Raw genomic sequence first — 21,225 nt, 5'->3', positions numbered from 1 at the left:
TTACCTTCTTAAAAAACATCCTTCTCTTAGACAGAGTTAAAGTGAGGTTTGCACAGTCTCACCTGAGCTATAATTCGAGATCACCCGTGGATACCTGTCCCCACTCTAAGAGGCCTTCAGGGTCTCTTGGCACCTGCCCTGTAGACTTAAGAGCAGGTTCACTTCACTGTCACCTAAGTCTTGCCTTAGCCGTGCTTTGGGGACCACTGGCTTCCATGGGATCACTGAGTGTGTAGTGACTCTTGACTGACATGGCTGGTGTGGAATGGGTTTCGCTGTGTAAGCACAAGCCCTCTTAGTCCAGTCTTTTATTTGACCTCAGATAACAGATTTCTCCCAGCGGAAAAGTGACCGTACATCCTATGAAATGGATGAATTTCCGGTTACGGAACAAGAGCTGCAGAAATTAAAGAATCCAGACACAGAGCAGGAATTGGAAGTAAGTTTTAAGTATTGCAAATTCATTTCTTTATCATAAATTTGGTTAGATTTTTGCTCTGGGTGTTCTCAGTTTAGGCCTTCTGTTTTCTTCCACCCTCTGTGAATTCTAAATGTAGATGTTGCCTCACAGTGTTTAATGTTATCACCACACACATGTGACAGTGTGTTAGTTACCTGGCAGCTAGTCAAAACAATGTGACAAATGTTGCTAAATTAAGATGGCAGTGAACAAAGCTAAAAAACTATTTGAATGTAAACAGAAATAGAGGTGGAGAATAAATAAGTAAGACAGATTTTTTTTGGGGGGGACCCTAGTTGCTGCTGACATCTTCCCCTGTCCCTGCTTGAGCAATCAGAAGGAAGCGAAAAGTATGAAAAGGAACGCGAGGCAAGCATGAGAAAACACACTTACTGGATATTTACCCTGTGGTTTAAAAAAAGTCACACGCCTACATGTAAAAGCACTGCGTTGGATTTTATGGTAGTTCAGTGAGTAACTTAAGAGCTTGTATCCCAAACAAATGGGGAGAAACACCGACTAATGATTTTTTTTCCTGTAATGAGGAGCGGAGGGTCGTCAGTACTCTGGTAGAGGCATGATTGTGTCACTCTAGAGTTCTGGTTGGGTGGGGACATGGCAGAGTTTGGGGGATCAGGGCAAATAACGCGACTCTGCAGAGTGGTTTTCATCTGCTCACAGGCACAGGAAGGGGTTTAATCAGTTTGCTTTCCTACACTCTCTTGGCTACCTCGAGCCCTGTTTGCAACTGTCAGTGTGCCATGTTTTGGTTTCCTTTCAGGTGCTTGTGAAGTTAGAAGGTGGAATCGGGTTGTCCTTGATTAATAAAGTCCCTGAAGAACTGGTCTTTGCAAGTCTTACGGGGATCAATGTGCACTGCACGCAGCTGGCAACCAGTCACATGCTTGAGCTCAGTGTACAGGACGTACAGGTGAGGCTCGGGGCGCGTTCCGAACCTGTTCATCTTCTTGTATTCTTGCTAAATACCCAACGAGATCCAGTGTTTGGCATTCTGCAAACTTCAGTGCCTTGGCAGAAATAGCTTGTTATGGCCCTCAAAGAAGTCATTGTACAAAAGCAACTGTTTCTACCCCGCTTTGTGTCACTAATTTTTCTAGCTAGCAGAATTCCGAATATAGTAGCTAGTTCATCAGTAACTTAGGTAACTTAGTCAAGGTAGCACGGAGGAGCCCGTGGTTCCCCATCTTGTCCAAATTGAAAACAACAAGAAACCACCTAACCGTCCTTTAGAGGAGCTGAAGTTCATCGAAGGAAGGAAAACAGGGAACCAGACCTGTGCTCCTGGCCAACACCTAGTGAGAGCATCCAGATGCACCCCCCTACTCGAATCGCCCCGAATTCCAGATAAAAAAAGGGAGACAACAGGTTCAAGACATTGGACATTAAGCAAAAAAGACAGTGGCCCATGAAAGGTGGGAAACCAAGAGGTGAGCCCTGCAGTTGCCCCAGCTTACTGAGGACGTTTCCAGGCCCTTGCACTGGGAGGGGACAGTTGAACAAACAGAGCTGGAGTCCGAGGACCGAGGCAGCCAGAGTTCATAGGACATCACACCTGGGAGGGATGTGCTTCACAGAAAGAACACACGGGAGGTTTCTGGGGGCCCCACAGGTATGCAGCAGAGGGCAGATCAGTGGTGTGCGCAAGGGGACTACCATCCGAACCACCGAGAGCGTTCCCGGGACAGCGCATGCTGCTCCCCTGGCGCTGGAGATGGTGTTCCTTCCTCCCAGTCCGATGGGAAACTAACGGTGGATGGGACATCGGGAAGAGGCCTCTACAAAGTCTGGGCCCGGGCTGAGCTGTAGGTAGCCCTAGGCCAAGCGCCGCCTAGACCTACCTGCAAACCACAGAGGAGTGGGTTTGTTTCCAGGTAATTCACCGTGTCCCCGAACAAAGCTGAACATGCAGTGGGGTACGGACATAGTCAGCACGCAAAGTAAAATTCACAGTGTCTACGTTCTTTCAGAAATACTAGGTGTGCAGGAGGGGCGGAAAAACACAATATATAATCAAAAGAAGAATCAGTCAAAATGGACCCAGAGCCAACACAGATGTTAGAAGTTTCAGAAAAGGACATCCCAACTGTTATGATAACTGTATTCTACATGTTGAAAAAGTTGAGTAGAGACATGGAATATCTAAAAAACTCAAACTTCTAGATATTAAAATGAAGTGAAAAGTATACTGGATTCGATTAATAGCAGATAACACATTACAGAAAAAAGATCAATGAACTTGAAGACATAGCAGTAGAGACTGTGCAGATTTAAACACCCAGGGAAAACACAGACATGCCTCATTGTACTGCACATCACTGTATTAAGCTCACGGATACTGACACGGATACTGTATTTGTACACACTGAAGGTCTGTGGCAACCGTGTGTCCAGAGAGTCTGTCGGTACCATTTCTCCAGCAGCATTTGCTCACTTTGTGTTGTCGTATTTTGGTGATTCTCACGCTCTCCAAACTTTTTCATATTATTCTATTTGTTATGGGATCTCTAATGCTACAGTTGTAATGGTCTGGGGTGCCAGGAGCCACGCCCGTGCGGGGACGTGCACTCGGTCAGTTAAGGCCTGTGTGTGTCCCAACTGCCAGGCCACATGCCCGTTCTCTCGTCTGCCTCTCCTCAGACCTCCCTGCTCCCTTGGATGCAGCTTGAAATGAGGCTGGTCAATAACCCCACGATGGTCTCTAAATACTCAAGTGAAGGCAGTGGTTACATGTCTCTCTACATCAAAAGCTAGAAATGGTTAAGCTTAGTGAGGAAGGCGTGTCAAAAGCTGAGAAAGGCTGAAGCTAGGCGTCTTGCACCAGACAGGCAAATCGTGAATACAAAGACAAAGGCCCTGAAGGAAATTAAAAGCACTACTGCAGGGAACACAACAATGACAAGAAAGTGAAAAACCTTACTGCCGACATGGAGGAAGTTTTAGTACTCTGGACAGAAGATCACACCAGCCAGAACATTCCCTTAAGCCATAACCTGGTCCAGAGCAAGATCCTAACTCTCTCTAATTCTGTGAAGGCCGAAAGAGGTTGAGGAAGTTTCAGAAGAAAAGTTGGAAGCCAGCAGAGACTGGCTTATGAGGTTTAAGGGAAGAAGCCATGTCCATGACGTAGAAGCGCAGGGTGAAGCAGCAGGTGCCGATGCAGAAGCCGCGGCGAGTCATTGGAAGACCTGACTAAGGCCGCCACACTGACAACAGAACTTAAGTGTAGGTGCAATGGCCTTGCATGGGAAGAAGATCCCACCTAGGACTCCCACAGAGCAAGAGGGGAAGTCAGTGCCTGGCTTGGAAGGACCATTGACTCTCTGGTCAGGGGCTAATGGCAGCTGGCGACCTTTAGTTGAAGCCAGTGATCACTCACTATCTGAAAGTCCTAGGGTCCTTGAGAAGGACGCTGCATCTACTCTGCCTGTGCTCTGTACGTTGAGCCACAGAGCCTGGGTGAGACAGCACATTTGTCTACAATATTGTTTACTGAATATTTTAAGCCCACTGTCGAGACCTGCTGCTCAGGGGGGAAAAAAGGATTTCTTTCCAAAAATACTGCCCATTGACAGTGCACGTGTTTACCCAACAGCCCTGATGGACAGGATAGCAAGATTAAGATTGTTTTTGTGCCTGTTTACACAATGTCCTGTCCTCAGCCCGTGTGTGGATCAAGGATCACTGCGACTTTCAAGTCCCATTATTTACAAAACACATTTTGTAAGGCTGTAGCTGCCATAGGTATGATTCCTCCAATGGATCTGGACAAAGTAAATTGGAAACTGTCTAGAAAGGTTTAACCATTTTAGATGCCATTAAGAATATTCATGATTCATGGGAAGAGGTCAAAATGTCAGCATTCACTGGAGTTTGGAAGAAGTTGACTCCAACTCCCATGGGTGCCTTGGAGGGCTTGGGTGGAGGACGTTAACAGCAGGTGTGGTGGAAATAACAAATGAAGCAGAATTAGATATGGAGCCTGAGGATGTGACTGAATTGCTGCGAGCTCGTGATAAAACTTGAATGGATGAGTTACTTCTTATGGACGAGAAGAAAAAGTGGTTTCTTGAGGCGGGTCTACTCCTGGTGAAGACGCTGTGAAGGTGGTTGAAGTGATGACAAAGATTTAGAGTGTGACGTAAGTGTAGTGGATAAGGCACCAGTGGGGTCTGAGAGACTGACCACCACTTTGATAGGAGTTCTGCCGTGGGAAAATGCTGCTGATCGGCACCACGTGCTGCGGAGAGACTGTGTGTGACGGGAGGGTCCGCAGGCGAGGAGCTGTCCTGCTGAGAAGCCACCGCAGCCTCCAGCCTGGCTGGTCAGCTGCTGTCACTGTCGAGGCAAGACCTCTGCCCGCAAACGACTATGGCTCCACGAAGGCTGAGGGGACAGTTAGCGTTTTTTAGCAATGAAGAATTTTTTCAATTAAGGTACGTACATTTTTTTTAGACAAAAAAATACTTGAAGAAATTTGGCTGTGAATTTTCCAAGCTGAATGAAAACTATAAACTCAAGATAGAAGCAGCTTAGACTCAACCCCCCCCAACACACACACACCCACACCCACACCCATGAAGGAAAGGACACAGAAGCATCTCGTCACGAAGTCACTCAGAGCCAGTGGAAAGGCACCAGAATGAAGAAGCCACATCGCGAGCCAGGAGCACAGCTTGGAGGACAGCTGGTTTCTCGTGGGGAGCAATGCGAACTAGAAGACAGCACACAGTACCTGTAAAGTACCAAAAGGAAACAAACTGTCAACCTAGGGTTCTGTGCCCAGCAAGTCGATCTTTAAAAAACAAGGGTGAAAGAAAGATGTGTTTGAACATACAAAGACAAGAGAACTCATCGCCAGCAGACCCACACTGTAGAAAGGGGGAGGGGCCGTTGCACCGGCAGAAGGAGGTGGGACAAGATGGAAATCTGGGTCCACTTGAGAGCAGGAAGAGCGCCCCAAATGATGAGTACAGGGTGCACACTTAGCTTCATTTTCTATTTAAATCCCTTTACGAGATAATCGACTTGATAAAAATAATAACTGTATTTTGGGATCTATAACATATTAGAGTGAAATGAAAACATTTGGGAGGGGAGAAATGGAGCTCTATCACCGTAACTTTTTAATCATTTCTTATGTTTTAAATACAGCTGACGTATTGGTATCAGGTATAGACCCCAGTGATTAGACATTGTATCATTACTACGTAGTCATCCCCACAAATCTCATACCCGTCTGACCCTGTACGCAGTTACCTGCATGTGACTGTATTCCCCGCGCTGTACTTTACACCCCAGGACTGTTCTGTGACTGCCAATTTGTACTTTTAAACCCTTCACCTTTGTCACCCATCCCCTCAACCCTGCTCCTGTCTGGCAACAGGCAAAATGTCCTCTGTATCTATGAGTCTGCTTCAGTTCTGCTTGTTCATTCATTTTGATTTTTAGTTCTAATTGCTATAGGTATGTATTTATTGCCATAGTTTTTATCTTTTTATTCCTCCTCTTAAAGAAGGCCCTTTAACATTTCACGTAGCACGGGTTTGGCGGTGACGAACTTCTTTAGCTTTTTCTTGTCTGGGAAGCTCTTCACACGCACTTCGGTTCTGAATGACCGCTGTGCTGGGTGGAGTGATCTGGGTTGTAGGTTCTTGCTTTCCATCACTTTGAGTGTTTCTTGCCACTCCCATCTGGTGTCCTATTGGCGCTCTAGGTGTCCCCTGTGAGGGCTGCGTGCACTGTCCCGGCAGTGGGTCCTTGATTGCTTTTGGCATTACTGGGAGGTATCGCTTTGCAGCCGCGAGGACTGGCCGCAGCCGCAGTGGAAGGAGCTGCCACGCAGGAGTCGACCCTGTGGGGCAGGACTTGCTTCCGTGGGGCTTCGGGGCTCCCCGAGGCCGCCCCTCAAGGGGCTGGTGGGGTTGTGATCCAGTGTGGCCTGAAGCTGTCCACCAAGTAGGCTGGCTCTGGGGCCTCCTGGGAGGTGCAGAGTCAGCCATCGGCAGACGGCTCCTGCTTGAGCTGGGCTTGGAGTTGCTCAGGACAGGCCAAGGTGTGACCCAGGGTGTGAACCGGGGTGTGACCCAGGGTGTGAACCAGCGTGCGCTGCCACTCGTGCCAGGCTTAGGGCCGCTGAGTTTGTGGTTGAGGCTCCGCAGAGGCCAGACGCTGCTTGTTTGAGATATTTTAGGAAAGTCCGAAGCATGAGGTAAGAGAGGCCATTTGTGTGGAAAAGCCACTGGAAATGGCTCAGATGGGCCTGGAAGTCGGGTGGGGTGGCCTCTGGGAATCACCAGGGTGGGGCAAACAGTGTGAGCCAGGTTGATGGAGACTCAGCTATGCTGCTTGCCTGTTGGCTCTGTGGGGCAGGCCTCCGAAAAGGAACAGTGGCCCCTGCCAGCACGTTTCTGTCAGAAAGCTGCCTCCCACGCAGCTGTTGCTCTGATACAGACAGTTCGGCTCCTCCCCGTGTGTCCCTGGCTCCTTGCAATCTGCGGCCCCAGTGCCAGAGCTTAGAGGGCATTAGGCTAAGTAAGTCCATGCCGGGCCATTTCGGAGGAACTGCCTGGGACTCCAGAAGCCCTCCTCACTCAGCCAAAATCCCTGCTGGTTTTCACAACCAGAAGTTCTGGGCACTTGTCTTCCTGGCGCTGGAACCCTGGGCTGGGGTGTCTGCTGTGGATCTGGGACCCCTTGCTCCTCAGGTGGGACCTCGGCAGCCAGGACATTTCTTGTAATTTTAAACCACCACGAGTGGGTGCGGGACTGGCCCATTCTGCGTCTTGGCCCCTCCTACCGTTATCGATGGGGCTTCTTCTTTAACTCCCTAGTTGTAGGACTCCATTCAGCTGGAGTTGAGGCAGTTCTGGATGCTGGTTATTTCATACTTTAGTTCTGTTTTTGATGTGGCTGTGGGAGGATTCAAGTTACACATGCACCTACATTGCCGTCTTGATGGGAAGTCATACTGAAATTTTTTTATGCATGAAGTAGTATGATGTCGTTTGCATGTCGGCTGTTAAAGATGAATACCATAACCCTAAAGCAACCACCAAAAGAGCTACACCTAACGATCTGACAAAGAAGATAGAATGCAATAATAAATAATACTCAATCCAAGAAAAGGCAGAAAAAGAGGAAAACTCAGAAAGAACAGATTGCACAAATAGGAATATGGTTGACTTCCTCAGACCTGTCTCAATTAATTAAATATAAGTTCTGTAAACACCTCCAATTAAAAGATAGAGGTTATCAGATTAGATTAAAAAGCAAGACCCAAATATATACTGCCTCCAAGAAACACACATTAAAAATAAACAAATAGGTGAAAAAAGTAAAGAATGGAAAAAGATATACCAGCCTAACTCCAGTCAGAAGAAAGTGGGAATGGCTAGATTAAAGTCAGGCATAATAAATCACAGAGCAAAGAATATTATCAGGGGTAAGGAACGTAATTTTCTAATGATAAAAGTTTATTGAGAGGGCATAACAACCTGGAATATTTAGAGTTTCAAAATATATGAAGCGAAAACTGATAGACCTGAAAGAAGAAAATAGACAAATACATGACTGTAGTAGGTTTCATTGCCACTGTCTGAATAACTGATACTGAGCAAGCAGGGAATCTTTAAAGATGCAGTGGGTTTGAACAGCGCTACCAGCCCACTAGCCCTAGTGGACATTTATGGAACACATCCCCCAACCACAGCAGAAAACAGACTCTTCTCAAGTGCACATGAAGCTTTTCCAAGATCGGCCGCATCCTGGACCGTGAAACAGTGCTCACAAACTGGGAAGGATTCAAGTCCCACGCAGTGTGCTCTTTGGTCGCAATGGAATTGAAGTTGATATAATGGAAAGAGTTAGGAAAGTCCCCCAAATTTTTGGAAACTAAACAATACATTTCTGAGTAACCCGTAGATCAAAGAACAAATCAAAGTAGAAATTAGAAAACATTTTGACCTGAATGAGAGTGAAGACAGAACGTCTCAGAATTTGTGGAATGCTACTACACAACGCCAACAACAAACCCAAACTAAGCAGAAGAAAGGCAATGATGACGATCTCAGTGGAAATCAGTGAAACAGAAATCAGCAACTAGGGTAGAGAAAGATTCTTATAAAAAGCTGGTCCTTGATATCAGTGTGATCAGGAACAAAAAGAGAAGGCACAAATCACCAACAGCAGCAGAGGGAGAGGCTCCAGCCAAGTCAAAACCTGGGCAGTCCTCTGGGAATGGAACTTCTGGGGGACGCAAACGCACGAGGCCCCTCCCCCAGCTGCCGCATGTCCACCACTGCGTCCACCACGGCCACAGGGCTGTTGGGTCCCGAGGCTGTGGGGAACCTGGGGAGGGTGAACGGCAGCAAAAACACCAGCTTCCTTGCATAAATGAGCCGTGGATAGTTGCAAACCTGCGATTAACTTTCAGAGTTCTGAAACACTTGATTGTGACCATTTTTCCTGAGTTCTGTTGTGATGCAGCAAAGACAGCTCCTCTCTTTGTAACATCCTTCCTGGAACCCTCCTTCCCTACCTTCGCCAGGAGCGAAATGCTCTCACTGTGGGGCTTCAGTGAGAATGTAGTTTTGACAGCTGCTGTAGAGATAGAGTCACATGGCAAGGCTCCTTCCTGAGTGGCCCGCATATTGTGAGACCTAGTCAAAGGGAAACACGAGAACTGAGCCACCTGTCTGTTTCGCTTTGCTGCTTTTTCATGTCCTAGGTGGACAATCAGCTCATTGGCACCACTCAGCCCTTCATGCTCTATGTGACTCCCCTGAGCAACGAGAATGAGGTCATTGAGACAGGCCCCGCCGTGCAAGTGAACGCCGTGAAGCTCCCGAGTAAGAGTGCGCTGACCAACATCTACAAGGTAGGTGGGTGGGGCTTCACCCTGTGGGAGGCTGATCTGTCCTCTGAGGGCAGGCGGCAGAGTGCAGGGCGTGGATGGAAGTAGTCCCGTGGGATTGAGGGACCCGTGGCTTATTAAATTGTGTAAAGGAATTGACAGGAACTCCTCTTAGCACTTTATATTCTCAACTGTGGGTTCCATGACCTTGCAGGCGGTAGCTCTGAATCCACTGGGGCCAGAGTCTGAGAAAGCGTAGCATCTCCTAGACTGATGTGAACCAGGCAAGATCCAGATAACGTTATTAAAATGGAGTGACCGCAAGACTGCTGAGAAGGGCCGGGGACGGTTCTGACCTTGGGACTGGCATCTCTGATGTAAGCTGCCGCACCATTTGCTAAAAGCGGACAGTTCAAGTAATAAATTTCCTTTCCTGGAGAAGTCTGCATGTACAAGCTAGCTGTTACAGCAGCAAATTCTGGAGAAGCAGGAGATGACAGAGGGGTTGCTTCCCATATTTCTGGTCCTTTGTCACTGGGGTCATGAGGCCAAGCCTCAAATCCACAAGCCGGTCCTACTGCTCCTTAAACTTGCCGCCAGCCACGCAAGCTCAATACTGTGAAGTTCTCCCTCCACTGTGCAGCCAAAAGTATCCAGACAATGAGACGCAGGTGCCCTCGGAACCGAACAATGGGGTGGTAAATTGGCTAAACATCTGGAATTTTTGGCTAATTGTAACAACGTAGAGAGAGATGAGCCAGAAATAATTTGGCAATAGGACTATAAAATCAGGTTGAGTAAAGAAGCCACATCATGTCATGGGGCCTTCTCAGTGGCACGGAAAAACAGTTTTTTCCTGGGTTCCCACTGTAAATCAGAATCTCTTCATCTCTAGCATCTGATGGTCACTGCTCAGAGGTTCACGGTGCAGATCGAAGAGAAACTGCTTCTCAAGCTGCTGAGCTTCTTTGGCTACGATCAAGCCGAGTCAGGTAATGCCGAACGTTCTGGGTTTGTATCTGGGAATTGGCCCAAGGGTGGCATCCTCCAGCCTGCTTGTGAAAACCGGGTCTCTGAGTGTCTGACAAGCTGCCTTTCCACTTTGTAGCCTGAACTAGGAGGGGTTGTGTTTCAGTTTTTCTCTTTCAAAAGTAGGGCTGTGGACAGATGGAGGTAGATCTGTGTGTGAAGGTGGCCACTCAGAGGCGTTCTGGAATGCCCAGTGGTCAGACTTTGGGAGGCAGTGTGCTCTGCCTCCTGGTTGGGCGTTTGTGGGCCCCCCGGCTCCCGGCTGACAGAAGCCATGCTGGTTATTTCGCAGACCGCTTTGTCTCCTGACTGGTTGTGCAGCAGACTCGGGGCCGGGGTCAGAGGTCCCTCCGGCAGTGTCTTTGGTGCAGCTGGGGGAAGACCCGGCTAGCCTCAGTCCCTTAACTTTTTACATTCATCCCCTTATGCTTTGCAAAGGTTTTACTTTACTCTTCTTTAGAGAGGGGAGTAAGATAAACTGTTGAAAAACTTAATTTTCCAGCAGTGCTACAGAAATAATTTAGCTATTGTGTCCTTATTTTAGATTCCTCATCGTGGCCTTTGGAAGGCTATTTACAGCCTAGAGAAAGTCAGTAATGCTTAGTCTTTTGAAGACTAAAGTACAAATTGAGCCTGAAGAAAGGATAAGATAGAAACAGTTATATTTATTGCCCATGTTGGCTGGAGAAAATTAAAAATCCCTGGGATGTGTGTACATGTGCACATACAGACATACCGTGCAAGCAAAGTGTTTTGCCCTTTTTATTCCAGACTTGGAATTTGTACTTTAAGTGTGTTTGGGATCCAGAGCAAGATGCTCTCTGATTAGTGCTGGTTTCCGCCTTGGGTTGGAGCACTGTGTGTGTGTGTGTGTGTGTGTGTGTGTGTGTGTATTTGGTCACGTGAGGGCCTGATGCCAGGTGCTTGTCTTTGGTGCCTTCCTGAGGTGCGTTGCTTTGAATTCGATTGGGCGTGTTTTTCCTGTGAGTTGCTGTCAATGCTGACCCCCACCCCTGCCGCCCCCCAGTGTGGCGGAGCCGGCCGAGACTTCTGCGAAAGCCTTGCCCGCCATTCGCCCGAGCGTCTGCCCTGCCGCTTCTGTGCCCTGAACACATGTGAGCTGGTCTCCATTGCGTGTCATTTTTTTTACCCATTTCTTTTTTCTGTAAATAGAACTATAATAACTTAAAGCATTAATTTACTTGATAATTAGTGCTTTAATTACCTTTGTGTAGTTGTCTTTGGCTTTATTTCCAAAGCACCCGAAGCCAAGTGAAACTCAGCTGCCCGGGTGGGTGCGGGCGTAGCACTGGGTCAGAGAGCCCAGCCCGGCGTCGGGCCGCACCACCCACTTGCTCCGTGAGACGGCAGGTAGAGACGTTCCTGACTGGGCCGCTCGGCGGTGTTCTCCGTTTGGGAGCGAGGACGCTGCTCGTCCTGCCGCCGTTCTCTGGGGCCTGCAGTCTGTTGCTTTCTCAGGTGCCGTGTTTCAGGTTCATTATTTAATTATTGTTCATGCTGCTCATTATGATTCGGTCAGACTGCATTTCAAATGCTTATTTGGTGACCATCTTGTGAAATAAATTCAGGAAATCTCGGTCATTTATAATAATAATAACAGCAACAACAACATGGTTTTTAGAAACTTTACCAGCAAACACACCCGCGACCTCTGGCTTCCCCCCACCCCATGGATTATTTTTTCAGAAGATGATGTCTGCCCCCTGGTATAGAGGCAGAAATCAAAAGATGAAGCTGTTGCACCTTTTTAATAAACAACAGAAAACAAATCTTCTTTTACGAAGAAGTGGCATCAGGATACTGTACATCTTACTGAACCCTGAAACTAAATTTAGAAAGATAGATGTTTACTTTTTATGTGAGTTTTAAAAAATGAAAATGTGATAAGACTTCAGGAGATTTATTTCTTATAAAGCAATTCTATCTTTGTACCAGAGGTTGAAAAATACGATGAAAACCTCCATGAAAAGGCGGTTGAACAAGGTGGAACGCCAATTCGCTACTACTTTGAAAATCTCAAAATCAGCATCCCCCAGATCAGGCTGAGTGTGTTCACCTCCAACAAGCTGCCCCTGGATCTCAAGGTGAGCTGGTATCTGGGTCAGCTTTACAAAATGACTTTTCCTTGGCAAAGAGTGAGCACGTTTACTCTTTGCTTTTTCTGTCCGGCATCATTTGTAGCAGACATTTTTACAGGTTTCTTTTTTAGAAGGTTTATCGACTCACACATATATTTTAAAAAATGTTCAAGTATGACTTTGCTAAAGGTTAAGGCACAAGAGTAAACACAGAGAACTACATTAAAACCCCTCTGCTTAGCTCTTGGCTTATCTCTGTGAGGCGAACGCCCCCTCTTCTGGGGCCACCCCCAGACCCAAGAGGAAAGCTACAACCAAGACAGTGTCTTCCTTTGTGCCCAAGACCTGCCTGCCCTTCTGGTCCTCTTCTCTCTGTGTCTGCCTCGTCTTGAATGGTCGACACTAGAAATGTCTACAGCCTCAAGGAGGACGTGGCCGTGTACCCACTATGCCCAGAGATGTGGCCTTGCCGCTCCCTGTGCCAGGATATGGCACTCCGCCAAGTCACCGTGACACGCACCTGACAGGTCCAGTTGCAAACCGACTTCATTTGCTGCAGTAAAGTCTATTTTAAGAAGGGCCAGGGCTGAGGTTCATATCCAAGCCTATCTGACTCGGAAGCCCCTCTCTGTATTTTTCTCCTATACCACGCTGCCCCGTAAGATATAAGGAGTCAGAGCACTTTGTAGCCGTGAGAGTCCTCAGTGATGCCCTTGCTCAGTGAACAAGGGCATCGGAGCTGCAGTGTTTCATCCCTCAAGCCCGTGGAGGTGGTGATCGCAGCAGGAAGAGAGCCCAGGCGGCTGTTGGGAGGTCTTGCCTTGGGGTGACTCTGTGCCGCTTACACCCATTGCTTCTGGTCCTTTGCCTCTGTTGCACTTGAAGATGGTTATCAAGCCCCCCCCCCCCCCCGCCCCGCCACTAACCAACAGTCTAAGGCTTTTCCATTGCCCCGCGCTCCCCTCTTTAAGATGCTGCAGGGTGGTTTGTCTTTCGGAACAGGATTATCTGGAGACACCAACAGGTACGTAATAACCCTGAAATAGTAAGTTCAGGTGCCTGCAGGAACTGTGCTGGTGGCGCGAGTCAGCGAGCAGAGCGGCGGGGACCATGGCCCACGGCGGGCATGTACTCCATCTGAGGGGCAGCGTGGCTTAGCTCTGGCCAGGTTTTCCAGGGCAGTGTGGACTAGTGCTGCTGGGTCTTCAGATTTTTAAAATGAAGCCGGAAATCTGGGTTTTTATGTGGAATCTCCTGGTTTTTAAACGTTGGCAACCAATCTGAGTTCTTCTGTGGTTTGTTTTTTCTTAAACCTTGTGGGCCTAACAAAACACATGTGTGGGCCTCATGTGGCCCTTGGTTTGCCAGCTCACAACTTCTAAAGTGGACCTTCAGGTGACTAGACCATAGTGTGGCCAGCATCAGATTGTATCTGGGGAAGGAAGGGCCATGAGCGACTGCTTCCTGAAGGCAGCGACCCGGTCCGAGCTGCCCCTGCAGCCGTCCTGGGAACAGGGCACGGCGCCCTTCCCGGCGGGCCGTCCCTCCCGTCTGTTTAATTTGCTTCCATTTCATGTTTCCCAGGAGACTGGAGATGCTTACAATTAGCATGGGAGTAGGGGGAAAACCATGGGAAAACCACTATCTTGCTAATATCCACAAGTATCCACTTGACTTATGTGACCCTTTGGAATGGGTTTGTTTGATAAAGTATATATTCCCCCAGAACACTTGGCATTCACCCAGCAGACCAATGTTAAGCATTTCCTGAAAGTTAAGGGCTTCTTGTTTTTTAAATCATCTGACTGAGAAACACAGACACCTAAATATTCCTTTCACATTGCTCCCAGCAGAAAACTTGCCCTCAGGCTGACAAATGCGGGATGATCTCCAGCGGAGGCCGCTCCAGACCCCCAGTTACACGGTCTCAGTGCCTGCATGTGCTCTCTGCACACAATGGGCTGGGGACCATTCACGGCCGATGTTCCATTTGGTACTCCGCTTCGGGAACATTTTTTAAGGCGTTCTTCAAATGATTGTTAAGCAAATTTAGTGGAGCAGCCACGTTATGAGGTGTGGGGTGGGGGCCACTCTGAACAGGGTACATTAATGTTTCAGGCAGGGTGCTGGGAATTGGGACTTCAGCGTTAAATTCTCAGCTTGTGGAAGTCACCGTTTTACTGTGACTTGAGTTCTCCTGGTGGAGTCTGGGTCTCATAAAATAATGTCATTTATTCCAAGAGTTTCCTAACAGACTGATACCCCCTTATTAGCTGCTCTCGGGAAGAGCAGTGTGCTCTCGGGTTGACGTGTGATGGCTGAGAGGATGTGCTTGGGTAACAGAGCCCCATCCCGGAGCAGGAGGTGCGGGAGTCTGACTGAAAGGTAACCCCATCTTTGGTGCTGAAGGAGTAATTACCTTGACTCCCTTGACTCCGGCCCAGAAGTGAGGCTGTCAGAAACCTCAGCGCGCAGTCTCTTCAGGTGCACCCGCGGCGCGCTGGTGCAGAGAGCGTCTGCGCCGAAGGACCCCCGCAGGCTCACAGCTGCTGTCTCCCCTGGGTTCCTTCCTCTGTGATGGGAGAGGGGAGATGATAAGTTCCATTTCACAAATGCCAAGAGGAAAGCACAGCACCCCTCCATTCTCCCAAGTCTGCATGGCAGAGAATAGCGGAGTCGTATTGAAAATGCCAGGTAGCTTGCATGTTCTCTTTTTTAAAAAAAGATCAAAAGAGGCCAGGAGCCTTTAAAAGGTTTCACAAGGTGGCCTACAGCGGTTCCTTTCCCATTTAGAGCAAGGGGGTATTACAAAAGAAGGGCTTTAATTGAGCAATCTAGTTTGGAAGAAAACCCACATTTTAATGGTCAGAGAGCAAGAGGGTGGGGGCGAGGGGGAATTTCAAACAAAGACACTATTTAAAAAGCCTAAAACTGTCTTCTCAAAGGCTTGAAATAATTTGTTGGGAAACTTCAGACCCTTTACTTTTTTCCTCCCCTTCCTAAATAAAAACCAGATTTGTTAAAGGAAAAAAGATCCGGTATTGTTAATTGTATTTCAGAAAGTGCCAGAGAGGGAAATATCCCTGTAGTTTTAAACACCGTCCCAAGAGGGAAATGGGCAAATGTCCTGCTTCACATAAACAGTCTCTATGTACCATAAATAAACCTTTAAAGAATGAATTCCAGACAGCTTTGTTTGGTGCAGGGGAAACTAAGAAAGGAAAGGACGTGGCCCAGGGACTGGCTGGCGGTCTGGGAGCCCACGGCCTGTGGACAGGTATTTCTTCGTTCAACTCGATAGGGTTTATGGCGACTGCGGTGGGTTTTGTCTGGCAGAGGCAGGAGTAGACGCTTTCGTATTTTTATCAGGAACTTGTGGGCCCAGATTATTTCCCCCAGAATCCATTTTATAACAGGAAACTGCTACTTGAGTAGAGAAGCATCAGCTTTGTATTTGATCAGTCCTTCAGTTACTACGTGTAAGAAAAAGTCCAGTTTTGCCCTTTCCCTCTCGCCTTTTCTGTGTTGACCAGAACAGCCTGAAGGTGGCAGGATGATTCATACCAATGGCTGTATCTTGGCCTTTTCAAATGTGGGGGCCCAAAGGCAGTAAATGACAAGGTAAAGAGCATTTTTATTGAAGAGTCAGAATATTGCGTTGGTACAGACAAAGCACATGAGCCATTCAGAAAGGGGGTAGGTCTCTGGTGAGGCTTTTGACAAGTACAGGTTTCCAAGTCGTTGTTAGTCTGTGTGGTTCCTCTTCTTCCAAGTCGGGCTGCACCGAGGAAACTGGGGTATCAGCTTTTTGCTTAAGCCTTTGTTTCAATCTCATTTCCTCTTCTCTGGGAAGAAAGCCGGGCTCAGAGGTGCTGACCAAACAAATGCCGAGCTGATGGCAGTACCTGGTTTCCCAGCATATCTGTTCGGTAGCCTAAGCGAGGCAGTTAAGCCCACTGGGGCTCAGTTTCTCTGTCAGTGACACGAGAAGAAGAGAGCGTGCTTGTCATCCCATCATCATTCACCACGGATGAGCGAGGCGCACGTGACTGGACAGCAGAGAGTTTTTCAGGAGGAATAACAGAACCCTCCATTCTGGGCTTCGTGCTCTCCACCCAACAGGCGGTTCCTGCTGTGAAAACGAGCACGTTCGAGTCTCAGGTCTCCTAGTAACTATCTGCGCCAGGTTAGGCTGTCCTCTTAACATTGCTTTGGTTTTGCTTCTAATAAAAAGAAGACTGTTAAGCTGAAGTAGCAGGTCAGTCTGAATTAGTTTGAGGATACTTTTAATCTCTAAAATGTTTTGTTCTCCAGGTACTTAGTAGGAGGTTCTGAGTTGACTTCCTGAGGTACCGAATCCAGTGGCCTCTTTCCTGTCCTTTGCAGGGTCCTCGGTCTTACCTGATGTCCCTGGCTGCTTGACACCTGTCCTTGTAGTCTTCTTCTCACTCCTCTGCCTGTTTCTCCCGTCTCTCTCAGTTTTCTTTCTTTGGCTCCTCTTCTCCTCTGTGTGAAAGGCCATTTTTGTCTCTGAACTAAACTGTCTGCTTATATCACTAGTCCATTTTTTAAAGTCATATGATGAGTCTTGTGTCTCCACTAACTTTAGAAGCTTTTGTGTAAGTTTTGTGTGCGATACAATTTGCAGACAGTTTTTCTTTGGTTTTTCGTTTGTCTTTTTACTGTACTTTTGGTGTGTGTCTGTTTTTTTAGTCAGACAAAAGCTTTCTAATTTTATGTTGTCCAATTCAGATGAATTGGACATCTTTCACCTTTTCACCATCTTTCACCTCTTTGAATCTGAATTTTGAGTTACAAAAAAGTTTCCTTTTCTCTGGTTTTGGAAAGTGTCGTCTTCAATTACATGATTTCATTTCAATTATGCCCAAAGACTTTGAGGCAGACTCTGAACATACATGCTAAAATATTAAAGAATAAGTAAGAAAATAAAATAGAAAGTCCATTAAATTGCATATGAAATTTTACTCTAAAGACATGTTATTCAGTGGGAAATAGATAGGTGTTTTAATAAAGTGCTGTTAGACTAACTAGAGAGCTGTATGGAAAAATGTTAAAATTCAGTGTATTATTTATACTCTACATAAGGATAAATTCTGAGTGGATCAGAAATGTGCTAACATTATTAGCATGAATAAGTGTTTTCACATTCAAAAAAGAAGAATTTGGTATGCTCTCTAAAATCCTTGAAATATCAATCATGCTAAATAAAAATATAATTGGAAAATAAAACATATCCAGAAATTCTTAACTGGCTTACAGCAGACCCAGTTTAGCTGAGAGCTACAAGAAAAGCTAGATTTTAAAAAACAAACCAAACCAGACCCAATAGTCTGTTCGAAGGTATTGGAAAGCTACCAAGGCAGGCAGGCTTGAGGGTTCCAGGTTTATGAGAGCGGGGGAACCTGAGAAGGTGAGCGCAGCATGTACTCTGCTTTTGTTCTTGAAACATTTCTGATTGGTCAGTGTAGTGGGGAGAAAGGTAGAGAGACATTTCTGATTGGTCAGTGTAGTGGGGAGAAAGGTAGAGAGACATTTCTGATTGGTCAGTATAATGGGGGGAAAGGTAGAGAAGTCAAGCAGAAAGCAACTGCCAAAGGCAGAAATCCGAGTGCAGCTTCTGGCAATCTCCTGGGGCTGGCAGAGCAAAGTTGGACTTCTTTGCAACTAAGACAGCTGGTAATGAGGGATAATGCATTGCAGAGAAGGGAGAGGTGGAAAGAAGACCCCAGTAGTCTGAGCTGCTTTGTTTTTTGAGACAGGTGCCAGTTTCTACGTAAACTAGTCAAAAGCCAAGCAAAAAGTGGCAGCCAAAAGACTGAACACCTAAATAGACCTTTTAGCAGTTTTATGGTGCCGGGTAGAATAAAAATGGAGGAACAGAACTGGTTTTCAGTGGAGACCACTGAAGGACTATACCAGGCCTTTATTCGGACTGAAATTAGCCTTGAGAAAGCCTAAATCCTAACGGATTAAGCCCCTTTAACTGTGTGCCAGAAGCTGAAGACTCATCCAAAGTCCCTGCAAGTTTTCATACAAAGTGCTGCATTCAGTCACAGAGCATCCGACTACCAAGAAACAGGACCAAGGGAAAGCACAGACTGTACAAACAGACCCACAGAAACCAATTACATCTCTACACATGAGCACCAGTTACAGAGAAAAGGAGTATTGGAAGGATGTCACTTACTGAAGTGTTAAGAAAGTATCAAATACAGTATCATTATCTATTACCCCATCAACCCAAAATATAGTCACATAAAACCCCCATTTTATTTGTTCATAATTGTGAGGGTCAGAGTTGGGGCTGGAGATAGCTAGGCGGTGCTTGTCTTGCGCTTGCCGGTGTTTTTTCACGTGGCCATAGTCATCGGGCCATCAGCACAGACTGAATGATGCGAGATGCCTTAATCCCATATCAAGTGGTTGGTGTTGGCTGTCAGAAGAACCTCCTCCCCACAGTCCCTCATCTCCAAGGAAGCCGGTCTCAACTTCTTCACGTGGTGGAAGCAGAAAAAGGAAAGGGCACAAATTCTGCCATCTCTAGGGGCCTAGGCTCAGATGTCACGGTGTTACTTCTGCTGCATCTTATTGGTTGGAGGAAAGTGTCATGTCAGGGAAGATTCACATGGAAGGGGAATAGACTCCACTAATAGTAGAAGATGCAAAGAACTTATAGCCATTTTCAGTCTACCACAGATGCCTGGGGATAAACCCAATGAAGCGTGTACAAGGCCTCTGTAGTCATTGAGAGAAACAGGAAAAGACCTACATAGTTAAAGGGGCATACCATATTAATACATTGGAGGATTCAGTATTGTAAAGTTGTCATTTCTCCCCAAACTGATCTGTAGGCTCAAACAGTCTTGCTGAAAATTTCAGCACTTTTTATGTAGCAGATTGTCAGACTGATTCTAAAGTTTACTTGGAAATGAAGGGTGTGAAGAGTAACCGAGGTAATCCAGACGAAAGAGAACAAAGTTGGAGAGCCTACACTGTTAGGTTTCAAAAATTATTCTAAAATTGCAGTAATTAAGATAGTGTGATATTGACAGAAGGCAGGAGAAAATGAAATAGAGAATCCAGAAACATATATAAATGCAGTCACTTGAAAACCCAGAATTATCTTCTCAGTCGTGGGTCCCTAATAGTACTGGCTTCCCCCACTAGGTGAGTGTTCTAGGAACCCATCTGGATCAGTGTGCCAGCTGGTGTTGTTGTGAGAGGCTGCATTTGGCTTCAGTGAATTTTTTTGAAGACTCAATGCGTTTGCCCATTTTTATGATGGGTGATTTGCGAGTACACCTGCCCACACTGACCTGAGTGTTCAGCAGTTTTTGACCCTAAACAGCATAACCCTGGTGCCCCACCCTCCTTAGTCACCTGATCTTGCCCTAAGCAATTTTTTTTTGTTTCCCTGGATGAAAAAAACCGTCAAAGGGAAATGTTTTGCCAATGTGGAAGAGGTGAAATAAAAAACCACAGAAGCATCAAAATCGATGAGTTCAAAAACTGTTTGGGGCAGTGGAAAAATTGTCTCCATAGGTGAATTGTATCCAACAGAGAGAATTGTGAAGGTGACTGACATTTAAACATGGAGAGTAAATATATAATTTCTTATAAATTCCATTGTATTGGGTCTCCCCCTCACATGGCAAAGTTTACTCTGTACTACATTCGGGAAAAGGACAATCTTTTCAATAAATACTAGTTAGTCAATTAGAAATCCATTTGGAAAAAAATGTATCTTGATCTCTACTTCACACCACATATAAAAATCAAGTCCAAGTAGCTTATAAATTTTAATGTGAAGAGTAAAACAATAAAAATTCTATACGTAAACATATGGGAATATATAACCTTGGTGTGGATAATAATTTCTTAGCCTGGACACAAAGGTTGATAAGTTGGATTTCATTAAAACTAAGAATATTGGGCACCCTTCTCTTTTCCCCACTTCTTCCCGCCACAGGCATCCATCTCCTAAAGTCCAAGGGATGCCACAAGACTCGAACCTGGGGAACACTGGGCAGCAGCAGTCCGTCCCAGCCTAACCCCGAACCTGTCTCCAAGGCCCCCTTTTGCCTGACTTCCCAGTGAGCTGGCAGCAGCCCCACTGTGGCTCATTTCTTTCACCGTGACTTAGTTTTCAGTGAGCCAAAGCGGCCCGCCTAGGCCCATGTCTTTCCTGTAGCATTTTGAGAGGCCAGAGCAGCCTCGCATAGGCTCTCTCGTGTCCCCCTTCTGGCCTAAGCCCTTGCTTATTTCACTGTCCCCAGCTTTAATACACGGACTCCCCAAATAAAGAAAAGTCTGATCATCACAAAACACTATGAAGGGCTATGAGACTCGTCACAGAGTAGGAGAAGATACTTACATGAGTTTATATCCAACATAGGGCTTACATTTAGGATGTGTAAAAAAATTCGTACAAAGCAATAAGAAAAAAAAACAGACAACCCACTAAAAAATGAGCAAAAGACTTGAACAGACACTTTACAAAAAAGGATATCCAAATGGCCAGTGCATATTCAAAAGGTGATTAATCTCATTCCTCAACAGGAGAATGGAAGTTAAAGCCATAAAGATACCATTACACCCCCCCCCCCCGAAGATTTGGTTTTGAAAGAGCCGTCCATAGCCAGTGTGGGTGGGGATGTAGAGTGAGAAATTCCGCACAGTGCCTGCCGACGGGAGGGCTGACCAGTTAGCTGCTTCGGGAAACTGCTCAGCAGTGGATACTGAGA

General features: G+C 46.5%; 1 protein-coding gene across 4 annotated transcripts in view; it reads left to right on the top strand.

Moving 5' to 3' along the window:
• The window catches only part of VPS13D (vacuolar protein sorting 13 homolog D), a 231,268-nt gene that overhangs the window by 129,302 nt on the left and 80,741 nt on the right, over nt 1–21,225 (top strand). For 2 of the 4 annotated variants that reach the window (XM_037045200.1, XM_037045198.1), the window contains exons 58-62: nt 323–439; nt 1,242–1,391; nt 9,207–9,356; nt 10,228–10,324; nt 12,315–12,466. In XM_037045200.1, coding sequence (XP_036901095.1) covers nt 323–439; nt 1,242–1,391; nt 9,207–9,356; nt 10,228–10,324; nt 12,315–12,466 — 666 coding nt within the window. The remainder of the gene's footprint in view (nt 1–322; nt 440–1,241; nt 1,392–9,206; nt 9,357–10,227; nt 10,325–12,314; nt 12,467–21,225) is intronic. The other 2 variants (XM_037045199.1, XM_037045197.1) reach the window with 1 other exon arrangement.

This window comes from Sturnira hondurensis, unplaced genomic scaffold (assembly GCF_014824575.4).
Source record: "Sturnira hondurensis isolate 20B ecotype Veracruz unplaced genomic scaffold, ASM1482457v3 Scaffold0004257, whole genome shotgun sequence".
Lineage (NCBI taxonomy): Eukaryota > Metazoa > Chordata > Mammalia > Chiroptera > Phyllostomidae > Sturnira > Sturnira hondurensis.
Note: the sequence above shows the minus strand (reverse complement) of the source record. Positions and strands in the feature narration are given on the sequence as shown.